This window comes from Dromaius novaehollandiae, chromosome 3 (assembly GCF_036370855.1).
Source record: "Dromaius novaehollandiae isolate bDroNov1 chromosome 3, bDroNov1.hap1, whole genome shotgun sequence".
Classification (NCBI taxonomy): Eukaryota; Metazoa; Chordata; class Aves; order Casuariiformes; family Dromaiidae; genus Dromaius; species Dromaius novaehollandiae.
The window spans coordinates 55,479,832-55,503,628 of NC_088100.1; the positions used below are offsets into that span (position 1 = coordinate 55,479,832).

At 39.4% G+C, this 23,797-nt stretch overlaps 1 protein-coding gene across 2 annotated transcripts in view; it reads left to right on the forward strand.

Moving 5' to 3' along the window:
- SLC35F1 (solute carrier family 35 member F1) overlaps window positions 1–23,797 on the forward strand; it is a 258,606-nt gene that overhangs the window by 183,885 nt on the left and 50,924 nt on the right. For both annotated transcript variants that reach the window (XM_064508919.1, XM_064508918.1), the window contains one exon: window positions 22,103–22,230. In XM_064508919.1, coding sequence (XP_064364989.1) covers window positions 22,103–22,230 — 128 coding nt within the window. The remainder of the gene's footprint in view (window positions 1–22,102; window positions 22,231–23,797) is intronic.

Here is a 23,797-nt window from a genome sequence, read left to right on the forward strand (position 1 = left end):
TATTTAGAAACCACAGAAATGCGTGGACACTGGGAACGTAACATAAGGTTTGCCATCTGTGAGAACCAACACAGACAAGTGACATTTGGGATGGTGATTTTCTGGAACGGGGGATGGGCAGCTTGGCCTAGCAGATGCAAAAAGGCTGGACACATTCGCTTGCCTTTTTTTAGCATGAAAGTCTAAATGTGAAATAATCTAAATGTATTTTTAATTTGTGATTGCAAAAGAAAAGGAAACTACAGAAAAGGGTTTGTTTTCTCTCAGATGTATTTTTACATTCTAGCATGTAGCCAATAGGGCATCATTTTCCACAGGGGTGTGCTTGATGGGAGGGGGAAAAAAGGATAAAGGTGCCTGGAAAGTCAACTTCCCCCCATACATCTGTGCTCTGTGAATGCCAGATTAAGAGCACTAAGGTTAAGGACCCTCAGTCATAGGTTAGGGGTATGGTCAGTCCCTCCAAGTTTATCTGCACACAACAACATACATGTTACTGTGTGCTATGTGTGTTAATCCAGGGCACTGAAGCAGCCATATCAGGGCAACAGAAAAAGGTAATTTCTTGATTTCTACCTTTGCCCTGAGTTATTCGGCCATGCACCAGCAAAATCGCTTTGTCAGCTACTACCCAGGTGCATCATAGTTTGCATCAGAGCAGCTCAGGGAAATAGGAGTAAGGCTTTTTTTGTGAATGTAGTAATAAATAAATGATAAGTTATCACAACATGCTGTTAAAACATATTCACGTAGTACTACAAATTACGTGCTGAAAAACATTGTGCTTTTACTGTCAAGGGCAATATGTTGCTTACTTCAGCATGTGAAACCCTTTGAAGAAGGGCTCACTCCTGCCTGGAGATGTTTTAAATGTGTTTTTTACAGAGGCATAAGTGTCATTAATCTTGGTATTTCTCTTAATGATGTTAAGGGCTTTGAGAAAATTACCTGATTAAGAAATCTTTAGCTGGGTTGCAGAAGGTGCTTTAAGTGGAAAATTGTAGTGTAGAAACAATACTGTCATGGTTGGTTGTATATGTTCCTAATTAATCTTTACCTTCCAGTCATTCACAGGTAAAATAGTGCTGATATTTGAAAATATGTGGCTTCCTGTGTTAGCTGCATACTTGACTGACCATATGCTTTTCTTTGTGGCCAACCACTCTGTTGAAGCCTGCTCTGCAGTCACAGCCTGCTTTCCTATCAGGCATGCATGCCTGGCAACACTGCCTCACTACTCCCTGTGCAACTGTTTGTTAGAGCTCACGCTCCTGAAATATATGAATATATATGAAATATATGAATATATGAAAGGGAGCAGACATTAGTGGCATTGTCATGGTGATAAAAATCAGATAAATTAATACAGTGCCGTGCAGAAGGCCAGAAGTCACTTCTTGGTCACACAAACGGCACTGCAGACCAGTAGCAATAAAAATAACTAACACTCCTGCCCAGGCAATATTCTGTTCAGTGTTTCTGTATATATTTATTCAGTACAAGCTGGTACTTCAATTCTGCAGAATTAACTAGATAAATGTCCTGTTGTTTTTTCACTCCATCTTCATTACATATGCACAAGTGTGCATTTTACAATCATGTTTTACAATAATTAGAATAATTTCAAAATAAGTTTGTTTTCTGTAAAACGCAAACGTAAGCTGTTAATTGTCTTCTACATAGTTACTAGGTCAGTTATGTGGAGAGGAGAGGTGAATGTCTAGAGCAATGTTGTCCTTTTCTACGGAATTGATTTACAGACCCTAAACAACTGCATTTAGTATCCATGAACACTGCTGATGCCCACAGCATGAGCCCACCTGCCTAATCCAAGCAGCTGGTAGACAACAAGCAGATCACAAATATTAGTAAGATTTCAGATGAACATTTTTTAGAAGGGACCCATGTATCATGCTGAGTTCATGCTGCTAAATTGGCCCATACATGGGTGTGAATCCCAGTGGGAAAACGTGATCTGGGATGTTTTCCAACCACCAGTTGTCTGTCTTCGTCAGGTCATAATAGACCAAACAGTAGAAATAACATTGATGTTTGTGATCCGGTAAATAATGTCTATGTGCAATAGTTCTCATGCTATCTCTGAGGAAAACAGAAAGTCCTTTTATTGTTGGAGAAGGAGTTTTTAGTCAAGACAACTGGAGCAGGAGGTCTAATATCTTCAAGATCGATGTTTTCAAAGCTATGTTATATTCAAAAATCAGTGCTGCTGCAAGCTACAAGAAAAAAAGCAATTGGGGGGAGGGTGAGAGAGAGTATAGTATGTCTTTAAAGAATCAGGTCTATAGTAAATTTCTGAGATCAAATGTAAATGAACATAGCAGAGACTATAAACTATTTAAACTTTGCCTAGTGCTCTTATTCAGAAATATAGGTGATGAGAATTTGAAAGTACAAAAGATTTTTTACAGCAGTATCATTGTGTTCTTCAAAAAATACTGTTTAGGGAAACTAACACATTCATCATGATCTCTTCCATCCTTAAATATGATTCTTATCCTATGGTTAGAACTGGATGTTTCCTTTCATAAAAAGCAGCTAAGTTATACTGGCATTTTGTACATAAATGCCAACAGTTCATCAGAATTGCACCTTGATGCTCAGGTTGGTGGTCAAAGAGGCAAATTAAAGATAAAAATATAAAGGAGGCATAGCAATATTTGGGAACACATTTGTTCCCTTCATAAATCTCTGTGTTTTGTTAGAATGCTAGGCGTGGAGGTGGATGAGAATGAAAGCTCAGAGGACATCAGACTAAATGCTACTGAGCTGCCTTGAATGTCTAAGAAGAAGGAATTAAACATGCATATGAGAAAAGGGCATTTTTTGAGTTTTTATTAATAAAAACACCAAAGGGGTGCATGAGAGAATACACATGAAAGATTATTCACCTGCACAGCAAAGATGGGGCAGGTTGCTAGGCAGCAAAGGCACACAGGCAGTAGCGGGCCATGAAGGGGAGGAATAGCGAGAGACTTTCAGAATACAGTCTTGTCATTAATAAGCACCGGTTTGACAACCTTATATCAAAGTTCCACCTATTGCAAGAAATAGCAAAAAAGCTTTTCAAATCCCATAAGAGTGAAAGACTTCAGGCTGATGTTTTCAGGCAGCCACTGCTCTAAATTCATGAGAGATGGATTTCCACAAGGACAGCTGTTGGAGGAGGAGAGAATCCAAACCATGGCAAAGTGAAAACTGGACTATGTTTGTTCAAATAAGTACAAGACAGATGACCTGAGAAGTTCACTCAGCAGAAGGATTGATTGCGTGTATTTTCCAAGTCAAGGCCTCACTATCATGTAATCTGACCCAAAGAACAAACAATTTTTTGCTTTTCAAATCATAAGCTGGGGAATTGGGGCTCTCCCCTGCTCATTTTCCTCATGTGCAGATTGGCCTCAAGCAAGACGTGACTGCAAAACTGGAATAGTTATATATGAATGCTTTTATTCACCTAATTTGGTAAAGTTTTAATGCTGTTCAGCTGAGGCTATCAAAATATAGTGGTATTAATATGCACTGCCTTTCAGAGGGACCTCGACAGGCTGGAGAAACGGGCAGAGAGAAACCTCATGAAGTTCAACAATGGGAAATACTAAGTTGTGCACCTGAAAAGAAATAACCCCCGGCACCAGTGCATGCTGGGGGCTGACCGGCTGGAGAACAGCTCTGCAGGGAAGGACGTAGGGGTCCTGGTGGACAACACATTGACCATGAACCAGAGGGGTGCCCTTGTGGCAAAAAAAGCCAACAGCATCCTGGGCTGTATTAGGCAGAGCATTGCTAGCAGGCCAAGGGAGGTGATCCTTCCCCTCTACTCAGCCCTGGTGAGGTCACATGTGGAGAGCTGTGCCCAGTTCTGGCCTTCCCAGTACAAGAGAGACATGGACATACCGGAGTGAGTCCAGCAAAAGGCCACGAAGATGATTACGGGACTGGAGCATCTCTCAATGAGAAGAGGCTGAGAGAGCTGGGATTATTTAGCCTTGAGAAGAGAAGGCTCAGGGGGAATCTTATAAATGTTTACAAATAACTGTGGAAGGATGTAAAGAAGAGAGGGCCAAACTCTTCTCAGTGGTGCCCAGTGACAGGACAAGAGGCAGTGGGCACAAACTGAAACACGGGAAGTTCTGTCTGAGCATAAGAAAGCTCTCCTTTACTGTGAGGGTGGTTGAACACAGGAACGGCTTGCCCGGAGAGGTTGTGGAGTCTCCATCTTTGGAGATATTCAAAACCTGACTGAATGTGGCCCCGGGCAGCCTGCTGTAGGTGAACTTGCTTGAGAAGGGGAGTTGGACCAGGTGATCTCCAGAGGTGCCTTCCAACCTCAGTGATTCTATGATACACTGTGAAGTTTGAAATATAGTTCCTCTAGACTCTCTGTATAATTAGCACTCCAGTCACCTTTCAGATCACAGGTGTTATCCTTCACTTTATTTCACTCCCATCTAAATAAAATTGGTGTGTGAAAATGCACAGTTTTGCAGGTTTTCATGCTACAGCGTGAAACAGTGGTTTCGGCAGGGAAAAGGAAAGCCATCTACCTTTTACTGAAGTAAAATTGTAAAGAAAAATGCTGAAGGCAGCTCTGGATCAGTGTTTGCATGCACCAGTGGTTATGCAGGAGTCTTCTACTCCCTTTATTTTCCTGGCTCCAGTCCCAACTGCTGTTTGTAAGCAAGTCTCGTGGTTCTTTTTCCAGTTTACATTTTTTCTTCTACAGGCCAGAGAAAAGCAGGCTGTCTTTTCCAATCCTTCTCTCAAATACATACATAGAGTTTAAAATCTGTTGGATCCAAGGGAGTGTCTGTGAATTTATGCCACAGTAATAAATATAAAAACTTTGAGATAAAAGCATTTCCATTTGTGTGAAGTGCATATCTTGCACTTTCAGCACCCATTGATATTTTGCGCTGGGGCGTGTATATGCCTATCTGTGGAAGTAGCTATTAAAATGACATACCAGAGTCCTAACTTTTACAGTTAAGTTTATTGCTTTATTGCTTGGGCTCAGAGTGCCTTCCTCTGGCTTTCAAGAACACCACCATCGGTGAGGAAGAGAGGGGTCACAGAGTCAGCTGGAGCCTTTGTGGCATGGTGGATGCTAACGATACTGTGAGTAGCTGAGTCATTTGACCTCCGCTGGCTGGAAAACTTCATTTTTTTAATTGATTTTTTTGAAAGGGCCCTGGATTGTTGTCAAGTTTCAGAGGAGAGCAGATCAGCTGCATAGCAATGAGAGAAGGAAGGAGGAATATGGGAGGGAGCGTCAGCTGAGGGAGCCCGGGAGGAAGAGTGGGTGCAGAATACGTTTTGTCCCCACGCACCTTTTCTTCTTCTGGCCTCTGCCTGCACAGTGTATGTGAAATAAATGAGGGTTGGTGCAGGAGGACAGAAATTAACCAAATATAAAGAAAGCCCCAACATTATGTGAAGAGCTCCTTCACACACACGCACACACACACACACACACACACAGAGTCTCTCAGGCTGTATTACAGCTGTTGAGATAATCTAGAGAGGAAAAGGCACAAGCATACACTACACCACTCAAATCCAGGAGCCAAGAATTAGAATCACAGTAATACTGGAACTGAAGCAGGTTATGATTATTTTCCTTATGTATGTAAATGCACATGTATTGCTTAGTTTAGGTGTGTGTACCTGTATCAGGTATAGAGGATAAAATAAGTAATCATGTTGTCTGGAGTGTAATCCATAATTACTGTTAATATCAGCTAACGTTCAACATAATTCCCGTTTTCTTCAGCTGAAGAACAAAATAATTCAGTCTGAAATCGTTTTAAATGGAATTAGGAAGAAAATAAATACTTACATGAAACTTTATGTGCATGTGGTGTACACCAGGCTAGGAGACATTTATTGCTTTTATTCCCTTAAATGAAAAGAATGATCAACTCTTTCCCTTTTCACAGAAGCAAGGGGAGGTCCTGCTTTTCTCTCAGAAGTTGTATGTAACCAGGCCTGCTGTTTTTCGATGTCGGCAAATAAATCTGGCAATTTTGTGAGTGTGACCATACAGCTGCATGATAGCTAATGACACAGAATGTAAAATGCCTGGCTCAAGACTTGTGCTACTTCCAGAGCACGGTCAAATGGAGACCTGATGGAAGGTGCTATCCTGAGTTGCTTCAGGCTGACCCCAAGGCCAGACACAGGAGTATGGCATAGGTTTGTGTTCATACTTAGTGCAACAGGGCAGCAAAGCAAAGCTAAAGCTGCCCTAAGCATGGAGAGGAAAAACGTAAACATGAGGAGAGTGGTATGTGCAGGTGAACAGGACAAAGAGAGAAAGAGCATAATTATTTTGAGGTATAATTTGCATTTGAATGCTGGATTTTCCAGACTACAAATCAAACCAGCACTTAGAAACATCTGTATGTGTGTTCCAAGTGTCAAAATATTCTGATTGCAAGAACCGACTGATATCAAACCATCTTTCAAAACAGGGTGGAATCCTTTCCAATATCTAGTCTTAATTCTTTACCTAACACTATACATGCAATAGATAAAGGTATCTATAAAAATGATGGAATAAGATGATACAAAATAGGTTTGTAGGTGGCTGGTATCCTTCCTGTTCAAACTAAACCATCTGTCTTATTCCTCTACTCTGACAGAGGACTGCACACTATAAGGCAGAAGGTTTGAAGCAAGAGCTGAGAACATAAAAGCCACATCACAGAATAGATTCCATATATCATGACTTACAATGTCACAACATGGCAGAATAGTTGTAATATTATTTTATTCCATTTAGTTTATTTCCATACACCTTAAGGGCAGCTTATCTTCTTTTTGAGATCAAAGTCTCTATACATTCTGTGATAAAAAAGTGATCACACAATAAAGATAATAAGTATTTCAACTATTATGATGATTATGGTGGTGATAGATTATATATACTAGTATCAGTCTGTCAGTCCACATTGCTACTCCTGATCTGCTATAAAATAATTAAAATGTATGTAAATAATAAAAACATGAAAAAATCATTAACTAAGGGTCAAAAGTAAATCTCAAATTTATATAACAAATATATGAGAATTCTAAAGCAAATATTTTTACATTGCCTCCCCATGGGAGATATTATTTTGCTAAAATGTTAATTTCATCTTAGCAAATTTTATGGCTTTTTGGCTGGTGGAGTTGATACAGAGGTCTGAATCCCAGAAAGATTGTCTGAGTCTTTCCTATTTTCAAGTTATGTTGTTCTTGGGTAAACTTAATGTTACCGTTAACAAGGCAGATAAGCATCCTCTTCCCATGGAGATACTGCATGTATGATTTTAACAGGGGAATGCTTATGTCCAAGCAGCATACTTATGTCCAAGTGCTAGCTTCATTCTACTCTTCCTTCATCATCTGACTAGCACAGTGTACTTAACAACCATCAAATTTCTATTGCCTCTTGAGACTGTCTCACTAGAAAAGCTCAAGGTGGTGCTTGCAAATACAAACCCACAATTGCATGAACAGCTAGAAGGATCAAATTCATCAGACCTGCATATGTTTGAACTGAAACCTATGCTCATTTTACATAGCTTATCTTGCTGTCAGTGGTAAAGTTGGCTGAATGGGTTGAGCCTTTCCAGCAGGAATACATTTCACAATATATGGATCTGCTCTAGGAGATGCAAGGTGGAATGATCCAGTGCTGCTTCCACATCACAGGTAACCCTCATGCTCTGCAGCTGTGCACTTCATGGAGTCATTAATACACTGGACAAAGCAGATGTTTCTCATTGCCATCCTAGTCCAGCTTGTGCTCACTAGCCATAAGGCTGCAGAAAATCAAGGTCATAATTTTTAAAACTGCAGATATGTATTTATATACTGGAAGAGCTGTGGGATGTTCAGTGGTGCTTTCATTCTTATTTGATGGGCTTGCAAATACCTTGTTTTTCCCTTAGATAGTTCAGTGATCAACATCTACTACCTCTTTTTCCCATCATGTTGACATGCAGGTTCACCACCTGTGATTTGTGTTTCATAAAAACTCCATCCAGTTTTTCTTTACAACATGAAGCTTTCTTGATGCTGAATGCTGCCCAATATTTTATGGGAAAAATATTAACTGCATTTCCTGAGAGCTTACTGTTCCACTTCTCTCACAACCTGGCACTGTTTTACTGTTGCTGGCAAACAGGATTTCGTACTTGTCCTTCATCACCTTTATGATGACATTTTAGTCTTCCACACTGAAATTGAGGTACCATCTTTTCTGTGAGAGGGTCAGACAGCCTGCTCAAGCTTTCTGACTGCCTGATTTTGTGTGATGTACTTTCATTCTGCCTGTGTTGATGAGTTTTCTGTGAGAGACGGAATTGATAAGGTGACTTCTACTTTTGGAACGGCTTCCTCTTCTTGAAGCATTGTACTGATGCATTGCTGAACATTTGATGCATCAGTATGACCCTTGCATTTATAAAATACCAAAAATTCTCTGTCTCTGCTGCTTGCAGGCCTCAGTGCTCTGATACTTGTATCAGCACCTTGTTCTAGGAAGGTGTGTTGACTGTTTTTTATGTGCTGGGCAGTTGTTGCATGACTGAACTGCCTCTGGACTTTAGCTGTGAAATGGGGAAAGGGAGGAAGATGATCCCTTCACTTAACAGTCACACCTGTGGATTGATGAAATTGTCAAAGAGTATCTATCAATGATGTCTGAGCTGGATATGTGTGCTTGTAAGCTTATGAAAAGGCGCTACTGAACAAAATGATTGATGACAAGATGGTGAAGGTTTCGTTGGTGATACTGGGGTAGCTGTAACCATCTGGATGTGCAAAAGGGCATCTTGTAATGGTAACGCATGGTCATAATTCATGTATTATTCATGCTGAATGCCTGATCAGTTGATGGAATTTCAACTTTGATATTATTTGCACGTGATGCAATTCCTACTACTCTAACCCTGAAGTTTCATATTATAGAACTTCAAGTTGCAGCTATCAGCTAGAATATCTATCTAATGTGTTAATATTTCCTGTCCTAAAAAGCAACTTGGGCATATTTCTAAGTAGGTGTTATTTTCCAATGTTACAGAAAGGCTACTGTGTCAATTACTGTTGCGGCACAGGTAAGATAAGATACATTGCAGCACGTGATAAGATAAACGCCAATGAGGCATTCAGCACTTTGCTTATAAATTAGGATTTGTGTAAAGGAAACACCTTTCTATAATAAGGTTTCCCACTGCAAATATCTCTGCTTTTTTATTGCTCTCGGTTTTTGAGTGTTGTGGCAACCAGCCGAGAACAAGAGACAGTCACTCTTCGTAACTGCTGTGTCAAGCTCCTTTATCTCTCAGCAGTGTTCTCAGATACGCATGCTCTTGAATTCTTGGTGGGGGAAGATGGAAAACATCTAACTTTTAGTGTGCCCTGCTGAATGCCATCTAATGCAGGATCACACATTAGAGGAGGATTTACAGAAACAGAGTTTCAGAGATGACAAACATTGAGTGCTGATTATTTCAGGGTGAATCTTAATCCATTTTTGCAGTCTACATGCATTCACCCTGACGGCAAAATCTGAGTATTGGCCACTTCTTCTACAGGCTGCTTCTCCCATTGACGTCTCCTTGCATTCCCAGGACTCTCGGCTCTCCTGGACCTCCACAGACCCAAACCCTCCATTCTGGGAAGCACCTGCTCAACTGTTGGCTCGAAATTCTGCTCCCAGCACTATCTATTCCTAACACCACACTCAGCTTTTCCAAGATACAAAGTTCAGTTTGGTACTGGATGAATTGCTTAGGTTTATCTATTAGGCAAATAGCAAGTGTAACACTAGTCTTTCATTGATTAAGCAGCAGCACAGTGGAGTTAGCTTTCCTGCAACATGAACCCAGAGGATCTAAACTACAACTCTTTATTCTATACATTTAATGATATCCTGAAATTTGATATCATACTTTTATTGGCTATCACCTTTTAACATTGCAATATAGTGCATGTTAAATTTAGTTAATTACTTTTTCCATTCCTTAAGCATGTGCACAATTTCCAATCATCAGCAGCACTATATGCTTAATTCAGGCTATAGTAGCATTGAATGAACATTTCCTAGCTTGTGCATCCCACTCTGCAGGTAATTTTTGCCAGACTTTTGATGGACTGCAGACCTCCTGCTTGTTAGTGTAGCATGATCAGCCTCATTCTCAGTCTCCTCATTATTTCAGCTGTACAGCTACAATAATTAGATTTCAGTTTTTACAGAATTTTGTAGAATAGCTTAAGACTATACTACACAGGGACACAAGATTTCTTTTGTCTGTAAAAGATCTTTGTTATCACTCTGTATGCCAATCATTATCTTGCTCAAGAGCAACACTAGGTGAGTTTCAGTCCCTGCTACAAAGCCACTTTGACCAATTTACTGAAGCTAAACTGACACACAGTGAGCATTTAATTAGCATTTTATGTTCTGTCTGGAGCATCTAAGCATCTGGAACATGGAGTATCTAAATTGTATTTCAGCTGTGTGCACAGCTCCCCACCTTTCTGGGTATCCTTACACTCATATGCTAGTCCTGACAATTGTGCTTGTGAAAGCCAGCAATAAATAGAAGATAATGTACTAATCTCTGAATATACACATGCTAGAGTTTTTCATAAACCTATGATCATTCCTCTTGTCAGAAATGCCACAGACCGGATTCCACTACAAAGTTTTTCCAGCCTAGTTATGTCGGCTCAGGATGTAAGAAGTGCATGCCCCATGCAGAAGTGCATGCTTCATGTACAGGTAACACCCCTGGTGTGGATATGGCCATTCAAACAGAAGAAAGCTCTTGTTGGCCTAGTTCATGTTGGATTTTCTACACTGGCAGAAAAACTGCATTGCACGGCTGCTGTTGGAATAGGTGTCCTGAAGGAGACACTGCCACAGCATGTTGAGACAGTGTGGGCATGTGTCTGTACATTCCTATAGAAACTACAGTCAAATCATCCAGTGAAATTGTGCTACATGTGGTAGTCTAGAAATTTGCCATTTTGATTTGCCATTTTTGTAGCATAGCCATATATGAGCTGCATTGGTATACCCATGCACAGTGCTGTGGGTAAGGATGGCATGCAGTAATATGTGTAATATGCAAGACACTGCTTGCTCTGATGTCCACCCACAAATGCTGTCTTCTCCAGAGCCTCATTATCTGTCTCCATATGCTTGGAAATCCAAAGTTTTACATGCCCTTTGCGGTCTGCATAGGTAGCAGTGACTACCCAGGAGGGAAGGCTGTTGAAGGCCCTCTTCTTTGTTTTTACAGTCTCCAAGATTGCTAAATTTCTGGAGGTTCCATCAGGGCCCCACAGTTTTAGGTACACTACAGATACTTACTACAAAATATCACCTGCTCCAAAGAGTTTGTCATCTACAAAATGCCTACTTTCTAATCTTAAGGGACATTCTGGGTAATGTGGTCAGGATTCTGTGATAACAAATAGCCAATTTCTTCAGCAGAATTGCCTATACATTTGCCCAAGTGCATAGGTGTATAGGCATATTTGCCTAAGTGTATAGGTACATGCCTATACAATCACCTAGGTGACTGGGTAGCTATGTGATGCAATGTGTTGTATTGATATGCCTTATACCACTTAATCAGCATGATTCGGAGACATTTTATGCTTTTGGCAATGTACAGCACCATATGATCATGCTGCATAGCGTATGGGCAATATTTTAAAGTACTGTTGGTCATTATAGTCAAAACACAGACTTCTGGTGGGTATGAGTCCTGAAAGCATCATGAAATAGGCAAGCTATTGAGTGCACTGGCTGTGGATGTAATTCAGAGCTGTTGTGTTTCAGGTATTTCTATGTGCTTGTGCCTTCCTATTTCTCTGTTCTTAACTGGGTTTACTCATGCATATTTTGAAATTTCTGCCATGCATAAAAAAATGAGATCATGCTGTGACCAACAGTGAAGGAGCCACAATGGATTGGTGTGGCTTGTGTGCTTTTCTTAGGCACTTGCTACTGTTCCCATTGAGGAAAGGAAGTATCTTAGACTAGGTGGACAATTGCTTTGACCAAATGGCAGTTCTTACATTTCCTGCTTCATATGTGATTTGCAGAGTTTCTCTCTTTCTTGAATAATCTGTGGTTATCGTGATGTGAGGTTTGTGCTATAACACACAATGATGACACATTGCCGTATTCCTGGAGGTTTTATGTTCCTCCAGGGATAATATTTAATATTTAATGTGGAGTTTTAGTAAATCTTATTCCATTTCACCAACACTGGTGTGAGGAAAGTCCCAGAAGGGGGATGTTTCTGCTAGCTTTTCCCACTTTTTGCTAGAGCAAATAGATATTCCAAGAGGACTGAGTGCATGGTTGCAGCCTTTTAACCCAGATGGATACTGAAATACCTCTAGAGATAACTGAGCTTCTGTAAAGTCATATTCATCTTTAAACCATCCAGCTGTAATGTATTTTAGAATCTTCAGCTGACCCCTTGGCTCAGGACAATGACAGGAAATAGTGTTGGGTATTAGCATCCTATATGTTTTCAGTTCACACTTTTGACGCCAGATAAAGTCTTAATTCTGCCAACAGTGATTCTTTGACATCAACTTCCCATCTTATTTTACTTTAAAATGCCCCAGTGCTGTTCTTAAACTAACAAGAACTGTCAATACCAAAGTGCGTATGTACCCATAGTGCTCATATGACAAAAGACAACACTCCTTTTCCAGCAATTCACCTACCAAAGGTTATTGCCTTTTTTTCTCCTAATACTACTATCCTCTTAGTACTCATCATCAGACAGATTTCTTTCTTAATACATATATTTAGGTTCCTCACTCTGCGAAAGTAGGTTATCTTTCCTGCTTACTGCATGTTATATACAGCCTTTGCTTGCATTGCATGCCAGCACCTGCTAATAGCGAGCAGTTCTGTGAGCCGCAGAACCAGGATGGCCGGATATTGTAGGGATTTATGTTTCAAGGCTGAATGAGCTGGTACCAAAGAAGATGCAGCGTCCAGTGTGACTTCTCTGCTCATAAGTAATGAGTTCGCTCTGGAGCCTTTTCTCAGTGGAGACATTGTTAGGGTCTCTCTTTTCTATTCTGTTACCCACTCGCATTAAACCAGTAGGAACTAATATCTTTATAGTCTCTGTGTCATTTTAGGTTTAAACTCTGTCACTGGATCCAGAAGTAATTGATGGGGAACAGAAAAAGATACACAATCCTAGATTTACTTATTCCCTTAAAGACAAGGCAAAAATTCAAGTTCTGTTGGATCTGCATGATCTATGGGTGATTATTAACAATGGCACTTTGCATTGTGTCTTTTTTCTGATTAGCTCAGGCAGATCTCATGCTTTGGGGAATAAACTTTATGGGAATCAGGAATAATAAGTAGATAATTTATTATTCATATCTCACTGCTGGGAGAAATAATATCACAGAATGGGTAGGTGGCTGGACCAGCCTTTCATAATAGGTTGATGGAAGAAAGAAGAAAAAGAAAGCCCCTGCATCCTGACTGTTTCTCCTGCCTTAACCATTGAAGCAGTGATTATTTCTTTTAAGCGGCAGTGAGTATTTAACTTTAAATGTCTTGTGAATGTGATTAATGTGCTAAAGATCATCTAGGAGGATAGATTATTCATGCAAATTATTCATTTATAAATGATGGTAGGTAGGATATATACAGATTTTTTTACTAATACTTCAATATATTTGAAAATGAGATTTTTTTTCTTTTGAAAATCTTTCTTTGCAGGGCTCTAAGTAGCTTCACATCAGATAAAATACGCTAAAAAATGGAAAAAGTGCCTGACTGCAGAGCTTACAGTGAAAAGGGATATGATTTTTTTGAAGTCCTTTCTGCAAGTCAGAGAAATTTAACCCTGCAGTTTGGCAGACTATAGTGTTAGCTAAGAATTTGCCTAAATCTGAGAGTGCAACAGGTAGATCAGAAATCAATTTTGAAAATTTTGCACTTAAAGTCATAATAGCATAGTCAGATCTCATGTTTCAGGGAAGGGTCCTGTTCTTCACTGTATGTGCATCCCTGTGTGTTACATAGGTGCAAGTGTTTCTCCCAGGATGCAGTCTACCATTACAAGAAAGGTGGCTTACCTAAGTTTGAGTTAGGAGATAAAACAATTAAAATGAAAAATTTGTGTTCTAGAAACACCTCAGAGGTCTTTATCTTGACATTTTAAAGGGCTGAGAGACTAGAGGGCTATGTTTTTTAAAACAGTGCACTGTTCAAAACAGTCAACAGACCTTACATGATTCCTGTCACAGGCTGTTTCCTATAGTAATACATGGTAATAACGTGTAGCCCTGTGTCTGCCACAGAAGGAAAAACTATATGTAATCTAGTGCGCAGGCAGATACACAGAAATTGGGGCATCAGCAAAATCATTGTTCTATTGTTGAAGTTCTGATTGTAATGTTTTAAAAATAAATTTTATGACCAGTAACCTCACAAAATAAGAAAACATCTAAAGGTTATGAGGTCTAACCGTAGAGCTTGGGATGGGTCAAAATCAAGGCACTGGAAATTAATTTTTTCATGTTTTAGGAAAATTCTTGCTCAAATTCCTAAACTTGACTTCATCTATTACAATTTACCTTCAGAGCCCAACCAAAAAAGATGCCAGTTGTCTGTATCTCTTTCTGAAGCAGCCAAACCTCTCCAGACTAATTTGCAAAATCTCTAAAAACAAATAGTAGCAGCTCTAAATACTTAACATGAGCTTGTATTTAGTAATTGGAAAGCTTGTCATGTTAACAGGCTAAGCATGTTACAGAAAAGAGGAGGATCAAAATGACAAAAGTAGCAGACAGAAAGGGTACAGATCTTACCCTCGGTTTGTGTTACTCCTATTATATCCAGAGATCAAAGGTTATCTAAACTATAATTTTCTAAAGTGCTAGCCAAATAAATAGTAGTGTGGTAGTTGGAAAAACTATAGGTGAATGTTCAAACATCAAAGAGTTGAAGCAGGCAACATAACCTTGATAAAAGCTAACAGGACAAGAGTATTAACTGTTAAAAATAAATAGAGCCCCTTCAAAACTGAAAAATGCTGTTGATGATGACTGGTAAATAAGATTTACTTCATAAGGAGTTCAAAACACATTTCCTAGCTCTTCTCCTAGTTAGGGTTATATTCTAGCTTGTGTACTGTAATAGCATTTCACCTCAGCAGCACCATCTATTGCAGGTTTGCTTCAATACATTTTACAGGAAAATCTGAAACCTTACTGCACAATGTGGATCCACAACATAGGTGCTGGTGACGGCTGCTGGATTCATTTAATGACGTCTGTCTCTCTGTGGCAGACAGGACATATGCACCCTTCAGCCTAAGGCCACCATAGTGGCTACTTCAATCCAGCATCAATGCCTCTTGCCAGAGAAGGGAGTGGTTGTCCCCTGTCCTCCCTGGATCCCCTGGGTCCTTGCTCACTCACTTCCCACAGGACTAAGGTCTTTTTGGCCACAACACTGATCTGACTAAAAATTTATCTGACAAACATAAATTTAGTTTTTAGGCAGTTCTGTGATCAGGCTCACCATGCAGCCCCCCTCCCCCCCCCCCCCCCGACACTAGTGGTGGCATGGGGCAAGTGGCAGGAGCCTGGGGCTGGGAGATGGAGAGCACGAGAGCTCCTTTCAGCAGCAGCTCAGGGCTGCTGCACTGGCTGTGGGTCAGTGGCTGACACAGCTTTCCTGCTGCAGGGAAGGGGGCAGAAAGATGGCTGGATGAGATCAGTGTCCTGAGGAGGCAAAAGGAGCTGATGTTCTCTAGTTTCCCAAAAGACTTAATGAAAATACGGCACAGAACAAGAGCAGTGCAGCCTAAAACGGTCATCCATAAAATGAACACAGTATGTTCAGGTGTTTTGTGAAAGATCAGAGGAACATTTCTTGTAAGAGGACATTTTCTCCATTGTGTGAATAATTTGTCAGTGGTGTGTTGCTTTTAGGCAACAATATTGCCATAAGGTGTTCATCAGTAATACAAAAGGTATGAGGAACTAAGAAACCCTTCTGTGTCAAGGATGTAAAATCTCAGGCAAGAGGGGCAGTTCTTTTAAGCTTTTTTCTGCTCTTTTGAAGAGCTGAAAGCCTTCTACAACAGGCTTTAGGTCCACTGAACCAGCAGCTCAGCAAAACAGGAAGGAGACAAGCAAGGTTTTATTGTTGGGGTGTGGGAGCCTCTTGATGCAGTGATATAGAGAAGGTCTGTATTACCCTTACACAGTATTACCCCAATTGACTGCTTCCTTTTGCTTTTCCTGCAGCAGGATTGAATGACTACAAAGTCCACAAAGAGGCAATGTTATTACTAGGGAAGTTGTGCATCTGCAAGACTTGCTGTAATGTGTGAAAACAGAAAAGAAACAATTCTTCTGTGAATGTGCTTTGTAACCGAGATTGTTTTTCAAAGAAAGTGGTGATGAGTTAATTCTGGTCTAATCTTCATCCCCTGGAAGATTTTTCCCTCTTTGCTATGTAGCACTCAATTGTGACACTCATGCTAGAGGTAGCGGAGACCAGCCTTCCCCCTTTGTAGTGTCTTCCCATTGCATTTCTCCTGCAGGCATATAGGTCTTGTGTGCTGAGCTCCGTGCTGTAAAACAGAAGGATAGCACAGTGCCTTTGACAATCTTCATCTAACTAGCAAATTGTCAGCTGAATTAAAAGGGAGGTGAATCTTATATGAAAGATGAACTTTCATATAGCAGATGAAAGTACAGTAATATGTTTATTTTCTGGTATAGCAGTGCTGCTATTCTACCTGTGTCCCAAGGCTATATACAAATAATTGAGAATTTGCTGGCTTAATGGCTGTATTATTTTTTTTTAACAGTATCTTTGTGGCTGCGTGGGTGAACGTGAAAAGGGTTTTTTGCACGTGTATTTTTGGTAGAGACTGCACAGCTAAAGCCTCTTTTAATTTTCTCTCTAATTTATTTTTAATTTTGTAACCCCCCATGGGTATATCCTTATTATGTGATGTAAAATCGTGTCTTCTACAAAGCAGCTTATTTGTTGATTTTTAATTTGAACCAGCAGAGGCAGAGCTGTAGCTTTTTTTCAGACACTGAGAAATCCTCTGTATATATAGCTCTCAAATGTGTGTTTCACTGCAGAATTAGTAAAATATGCAAGTCCTAAACCTAGCCTTCTAGAAAGGACGAAGAGAGCATTTTTCTTTCTCTGTATTAACAGTGTATTAGACTTCTGAATCTGAAAGCATTCTTAATATGCTACTTGCTTTTGACTCTTTACAGTAGATTTGGATTAGACTGAATGTGAAGGCTCAAATTTTCAAAAGCTTTGTTCTCGTGCTTGAATGCTGCCAGAAGTTAGGGTTTGGTTTTGTTTTTCAAAAGGGGATTTCCATCAAAAGATTGACATTATCAAAAAATAGTATTAATCTGCATATTCACATGGATGCATATTCACCAATATGTGCGCATTGGTTCTCTGGAAATGTTGCCTCTAAGCTAACCTGCATACCTTCTCTTTTGTTATTTGTTTATATGGCTGGCTGGGAGCCTTAGTCACAGTCCTTTTGAGATAATAACATAAACATCATCAAGGCAAATTAAAAAAAACAGGTTGTCTTTTTCCTTGTCCTGTGTTTAATAGTGTGATTTTTTTTTCTATTTGTTTCTAAACAAAGGAGGTGTTTATTCCTGTTTGGGATGTAGGCTTTTGAATGAACTTCTTGATTCCCTCTCCTCATTTTAGTTTTTCCCAAATTAAATTAAGGCCTCCCACTGATCTCTTTAACTGCTGTCCCTTTTCCCTTCTTCTTGTCATCTGTGGATTCACTGGGGATACCAGCTATGATGATGGCCCAGAGGTCCTCTCCTACCTGCAGCCCAGACCTTCCCCAGTCCGTTCCTTCTTACTGGATCACCCTTGCAAAAGTGTGATGTCAAATATGGTGACTTCATTTCAGCCCCATCTTGAAACTGGAACTCCGCCTACCTCTTCTTTGGTTTGTAAATGGCTTTTGACCCATCTGACTATACGGTCATTTGGGGGGGAAATCCTCCTTAGCACCTGTGACTCTGCTCTTTTCTCATCCACTCATTGTTCCTTACAGGCCCAAAGGAGGATCTTCCTCATCTCCTTCCTCACATATCATCTTTCATTCAATGTCAACATTTCATTCCCGTATTTCTATTAGCCCATGATGCCAGCCTCCACTCTTAATTTGTGTAATCTTAAAAAACTCACTTCCATGCCTTCCCCCATATTCTTGGGAGAAGCTGTCTGTAGCCATGTGGTCATTCAGGCATTGTCCTCCTTAAAATTCTCCCTGCAAACTGTGCTTTGATGTGTTACTTACAAAAATAATTGACGATGATAGGCTTCTAGTGTATGGAGACTACCAGCAATGTCAACCAGGACTGTCTCATTACTTCTGTGTACTCTGTCCTAGCATCTTTCCTGGACATCTCTGGTGCAATATAATGCAAAGACTTGATGACCAGTCTTGAAAGCTCTAGTGTGAGGTGGGACAAAGAAGGGAATGCATCACAAGCAAAAAGTTTGTCCTTTAAAGAAACAATCAACCATACCTGGAGCTGTGCCTTTGAGAGACAGAGGGATGCGTGTGGAAAGGGAAGGGCTGATAGTATGATTGTGCTCTGGATATGCGTACTAGGTTCAGCTGCAGAACCATTAAAAAAAGACAATTGGATTGACACTCCCTGCAGATGATCATCTGATTTTCCCTACCCTTCTCCCCAGAAAGTCTCCCAGTTTAGGAGTTATTTGTTTATTTCTAGGAATTGTAACAACAATACCAAAGAAATAGAGAACAGTAATCAAATAACAATCCCCAAACTAACAACATGTGCTAAAAAGCATTGCTTTTTCCTCAAATACATCCTCAGATGAGGTGAGTCACTTTTGCTAATTGTAGATCTGTACAATTCTTATGTTCATGATATAAGATAATAATACTAATAATGTAGACATAGAGACCCAGAATCAGAAGCAGACCCTTCTTACAAGCTAAATAGAGATGTAGCATGTGAATGGAAGCAAAAACAAAGTATGTTCCAAAGAGGAAGATACAGCTTTTTCACAAGACTTTTTTCCAGGAACAAATTCTCTATGTTATTTCTGTCCTGCTGAATGCCTGTGCATCTCTTTGGTTTCCAGGGGGCGAGACAAAGACACTTGCTGTGAAGCTAAACCAATGTTCATCAGAGCTGCATGGTGACTGCATAAATTCACTTCATCATTGTTTTTGGCTGTGCAGAGCCTTCTCAGCTGAACCTGATCTTTTGCAGTTTGGAACATCTCAGAACTTTTTATCAAAGATAAAATACCACTTGACAAACATTTTTCTTATTTCTGTCATTAGCGCAGAAAGGATCAAGACAGCAGAAGAGAGAACTGTGAAAGTCAGTTAAAATTGTAGTAGATTTAATTTCCATCTCTGGAAACTCTGAGTTTGCCCTTTAGCCTGAACTCATAACCATAGTTTCATTATTAAAGCTAATTTACTCTGACCACATCTGATTGAACAGTTTAGTGATCTATGGTTGGAAATAGAAGCTGGAGAAAAAATCAATAGCAAACCAAAGGTGCCAAAAGATTTCATGAGATATGTCCATCATCCTTATTCAGGCAACCCAGAGCCAGTGTGAGTCCTTCAGCCTGCTTCTTTCTGCTTTTTTGGTACTATCCAGAGTTTACTGTCACCAAATCAGATGTAGGTGGGATTTTCACTGTCAGAATAGAGACTGCAGGGACTTAAGAGAGTTTTATACTGTCCGATAGCTTGATGTCTTTGATTTTCTCCTTAAGTTAAAAAGAAAGATCACTCTGAAGTACTAACTGTGCATTTCTATTGTGTTAGTGTTTTTCAGTTGGTATTTTAAAGATATACTGGGTGGCCTGTGTAACATAAAAATTAGAAATAATACATTTTCAGTACCTGGATAGGGATCTATCTGCATGTTTTACGCTGATTTTGGTAGGAATTAAGACATCTAATCTCAAATGCTTTTTTAAAAATGTATCCCTTAACATTTTAGAAAAGAAGCAGATCAAAAAAGAGTTCCTCTTTTCGTATCTTCAAATCATCATGATGAATATCTAAATTTATAACATGTCTTAAATACATTGTGCCTGTACAAACAAAGTGTGCAGAATTTCTTTTTAGTGAAAGTTCTCCTGTAGCACAGTGGTAACAGGAAAGTGTGATACGGTTGAAGGTACTGGCTCATTCTTATTTAGGATTTTAAATAATTAGCCTGTTCACCATCTTGTTTCTGCTATTTCTGTGTTGATTACAGAAAGAGAGAAAAAAAGAGAGACAGAAGAAGAAAGAAAGAAAAAGATAAAGAAAGGAAAGAAGGAAGGAAAGAAAAAATAAAGAAAAAAGAAAGAGAAGAAAAAGAAAGAGAAAGAAAGTGAGAAATAGAAAGAAAGAAAGAAAGAAAGAAAGAAAGAAAGAAAAAGCTTTTCTTTCTCAAAATTTACAGTTTTGCACTCTCAGTGTTATTATCACTGAAACATATAAAGAGGTTGTTGCCTAATAATATCCCACTAGAAGTGTGTATGTGTGGATATTTGTTAATGAACAAGTGTCAAATGATTCAGATGATTTTTTCAGGTAAATACACACTCAAGTCACTCAGTGGAGCCAAGATTTGATGTCTAAGATTTTGGATGAACTTCTGAAGTAATTACCAATTTTTTTGTGACTGCATCTTCTTATAAGATTTGAGATGCTCCTGTCACGTAGACAGCCCAGCATTTCTTATGTTATGGCAGTACATAGATCACCATTTCCCATTCAAACCAGAGAATGAACACACTTGCCATGATGAAAAATGATGAGGGAGAATTGGGAAGTCTGAGCAAAAGTTTTGGTGCCAATTAGCAATAATGTTCCATTTCTTCTCTTTCTTCTGTCACTCATTTTGATCATCAAAATGATCATCATGTTCATCATCATAAACAGATTTTAAAATAGTGGAATATTTTTCTGACTTTCAGGATGGTTCAAATTCAGCTTACGCTACTGTGGCAGTAGTTCGGGCCAACCCTACTTCATATCAACCCAATCCATATTTAGGTACAAAGTCTTAAAGACTTACAGCCTTACTGTGTTCACTTACAACCAGTTTGCCCAGCCCCTTTCACAGTAGGGTCTCATCATGACTGGAGCATCCTATGATGCAAATAAATAATAGCAGGTTTGCCCACACTCACTAGTGAGCTGCTTTCTTTTGAATGGAGAACAGTAATATTGCCCAGCCTCACATGAGGAATGCTTTGACCTTTTGAAAGTTGTGGCCTGGATCTGCAGGCCGTGTTGTACTGACAGTCTTCACCTGGTGGGGTTTAAGTATCGGGTGATTGACAGGCTTCCTGTCCAAGGCGCTGTAGGGCAAACCTGCCTCCCTGAGACATTGGTTCTGGAGACAGAGCGACCTGTCATGCAAAATCTGTTTGCCTCAGTGCAACCTTTTGCTAAACAAGTCTGATATTTTGAGCCTTTAAGATCATAATAGCTATCCTGTGAATACTGTAATCTTCCCAAAGGTTATACTGTTACTGTCTTGCTCTAATAGTCCATCATACTTACAAATGCTGGTAGTCTCCCACTTCCAGCAAGAACCTCTTGCAGCGTTTGTAACACAGTATTTACCAGTATGCAGAGAAAGAATAAATGTATGGATGAACAGCTCTGTCTATTCTCTAGAGTCCTTTGTGTGTGTGTGTGTAAAAGTAAAGCTAAGAGCACATTTAAAATCTGCCCAAGCTGCACTTATTTTTCCGGCATTGCTTAAGATTCAAGTGAAGTGACAATCTGGCCAGCACATACTGCTTTGTCGAGCTGGCTATTTTAATAACTGCAAGACAAATAAGATGTGTTAGTTTTCATCTCCTTGCAGAGCCTTGTTATATACATATCACTCTTCAACTGCATTTTGTAAATGCAAGACATCTTCTAGATAATTTCTCGTGACATGCAAGTTTTTTGTGCATGTAAACCTAAGTCTTCTACATAATTCTTGTTGTTGTTTATTACCACAGGAGAAGAAAACTTGCTGGCAATTTTGAAAAGGAGATGGTGGAAGTACATGATCCTGGGGATAATAGATATAGAAGCCAATTACCTGGTAGTCAAAGCTTATCAATACACCACTCTTACTAGTGTACAGGTAAGGATATCAATGATTTTCCCTTTTGGGGTAAGATAACAGGCCCTGTGTGGGCAATGGGACAGCTTCCATTTATTTTAGTAGAGCAGGGACTGGCACCCAGTTCCTTCCTGTACCTTCTCTGTATTTTTTCAGTGCTGTCTCATAAAACAGTGTTTTTCATATAGTACCAGTTTTATTACTTAGTATTTTCCAAACTGTACAAAAACTTTCTCGCTTTTGTTTTATTTGCCTATACTAAACCATACATAATCACATTTTTGACCTAATCTACCTAATTTTGTCCCTTAGTGAAATGTTTTCAGATGGGCTGAAACGTTTTTCTGACTTTATATTGTACTTGGAAAAATACAAGCACTTCTTTTAGCATTCCATATTTAGATCTGAGTGCAAAACTTGTCGGTTAAGTAAAATGAATGTAATTATTTATGATAAAGAAATCTTACTTCAGTACAAGCAGCATTTCTATTGTATTATGTTACAGCTTAACAGCAGCTATCAAAAAGTGTACTCTCCCCTTAAAAATTATACATACAGTGAAAAAAAACTAGGGTAGACATTTCTCCAAAGATCTAACCTGTATATTTTACATGTAAATACCAAAGAATGAGGTTTCTCCCCATTTTAGTGGAGAAGTGAATAATCAAAACATTTTTAAGAGAATGGAAATTATATAGTGTGGGAAATGATTACAATACTTCATTGCTACTTCTTCTGAAACAAACATAATCCCTTTACACACTATCTCTAAATAACTGGGCAACAGTTGATAGTCTTTATTGTATTTACACCTTATTTGTCTGAAATTTGCTTTAGAGCCAGTAAAATAAATGCAGCAGTTAATGTTCTGCAAAACCAAAGCTAATTAGGAATATAGCTCTTCCATAGTTGAACAAGTGGTATTGGAAAACATTGAGCATATTATCTGTTACTGAATAAGAAGCAAGGATAGTGGAGAACTGTGAATTTGAGAAGTCTGAATCTAAGGATTATATTAAATATTCACAATCAATATGAGAAAGTGCAGGTGCCTCTCCCATCAGAATCATAATTTGAGAATTCTTTGAAACATGCCTAGACAGTTTAATATTACTTCTAATGCTTTTCAAAACAAGATTACTCTGTATAAAGTAAAGCACAAATCCACCTAAACCTGATACTGTATAATTATAGTTACTAAAAAGCTTCCAAGGGAAAAGCTAAAGCACAATTGCTTCTTTTGCATGTGTACTTCTAGTATGTAGGAACAGCGGACTGGGAGGGACAATCTAGGTCATTAAATTCCCATCTCCCAAAGTCCCCACCAAGCATGAGTTAGAGGTTAGTCTGGCCAGACCCACAGAACCCAAAGTTGCAACCCCTCCCGCAGCTCCACCATGAGCGCGGACTTTATTTGTAAGCAATCAAAAACTACAGTGCGTGCAGGAAGCAACAGGAGAGTTCAAGGGCATCACCCATCTCCCAGCAGAGAATTTGTTAGCTGAAATGAGCCACAGTCTCCTTTTAGACTGAGGGAGAGAGGAAGGATGGAATAGGAGAACTGTCATGGGACTCACACAGCTTCATG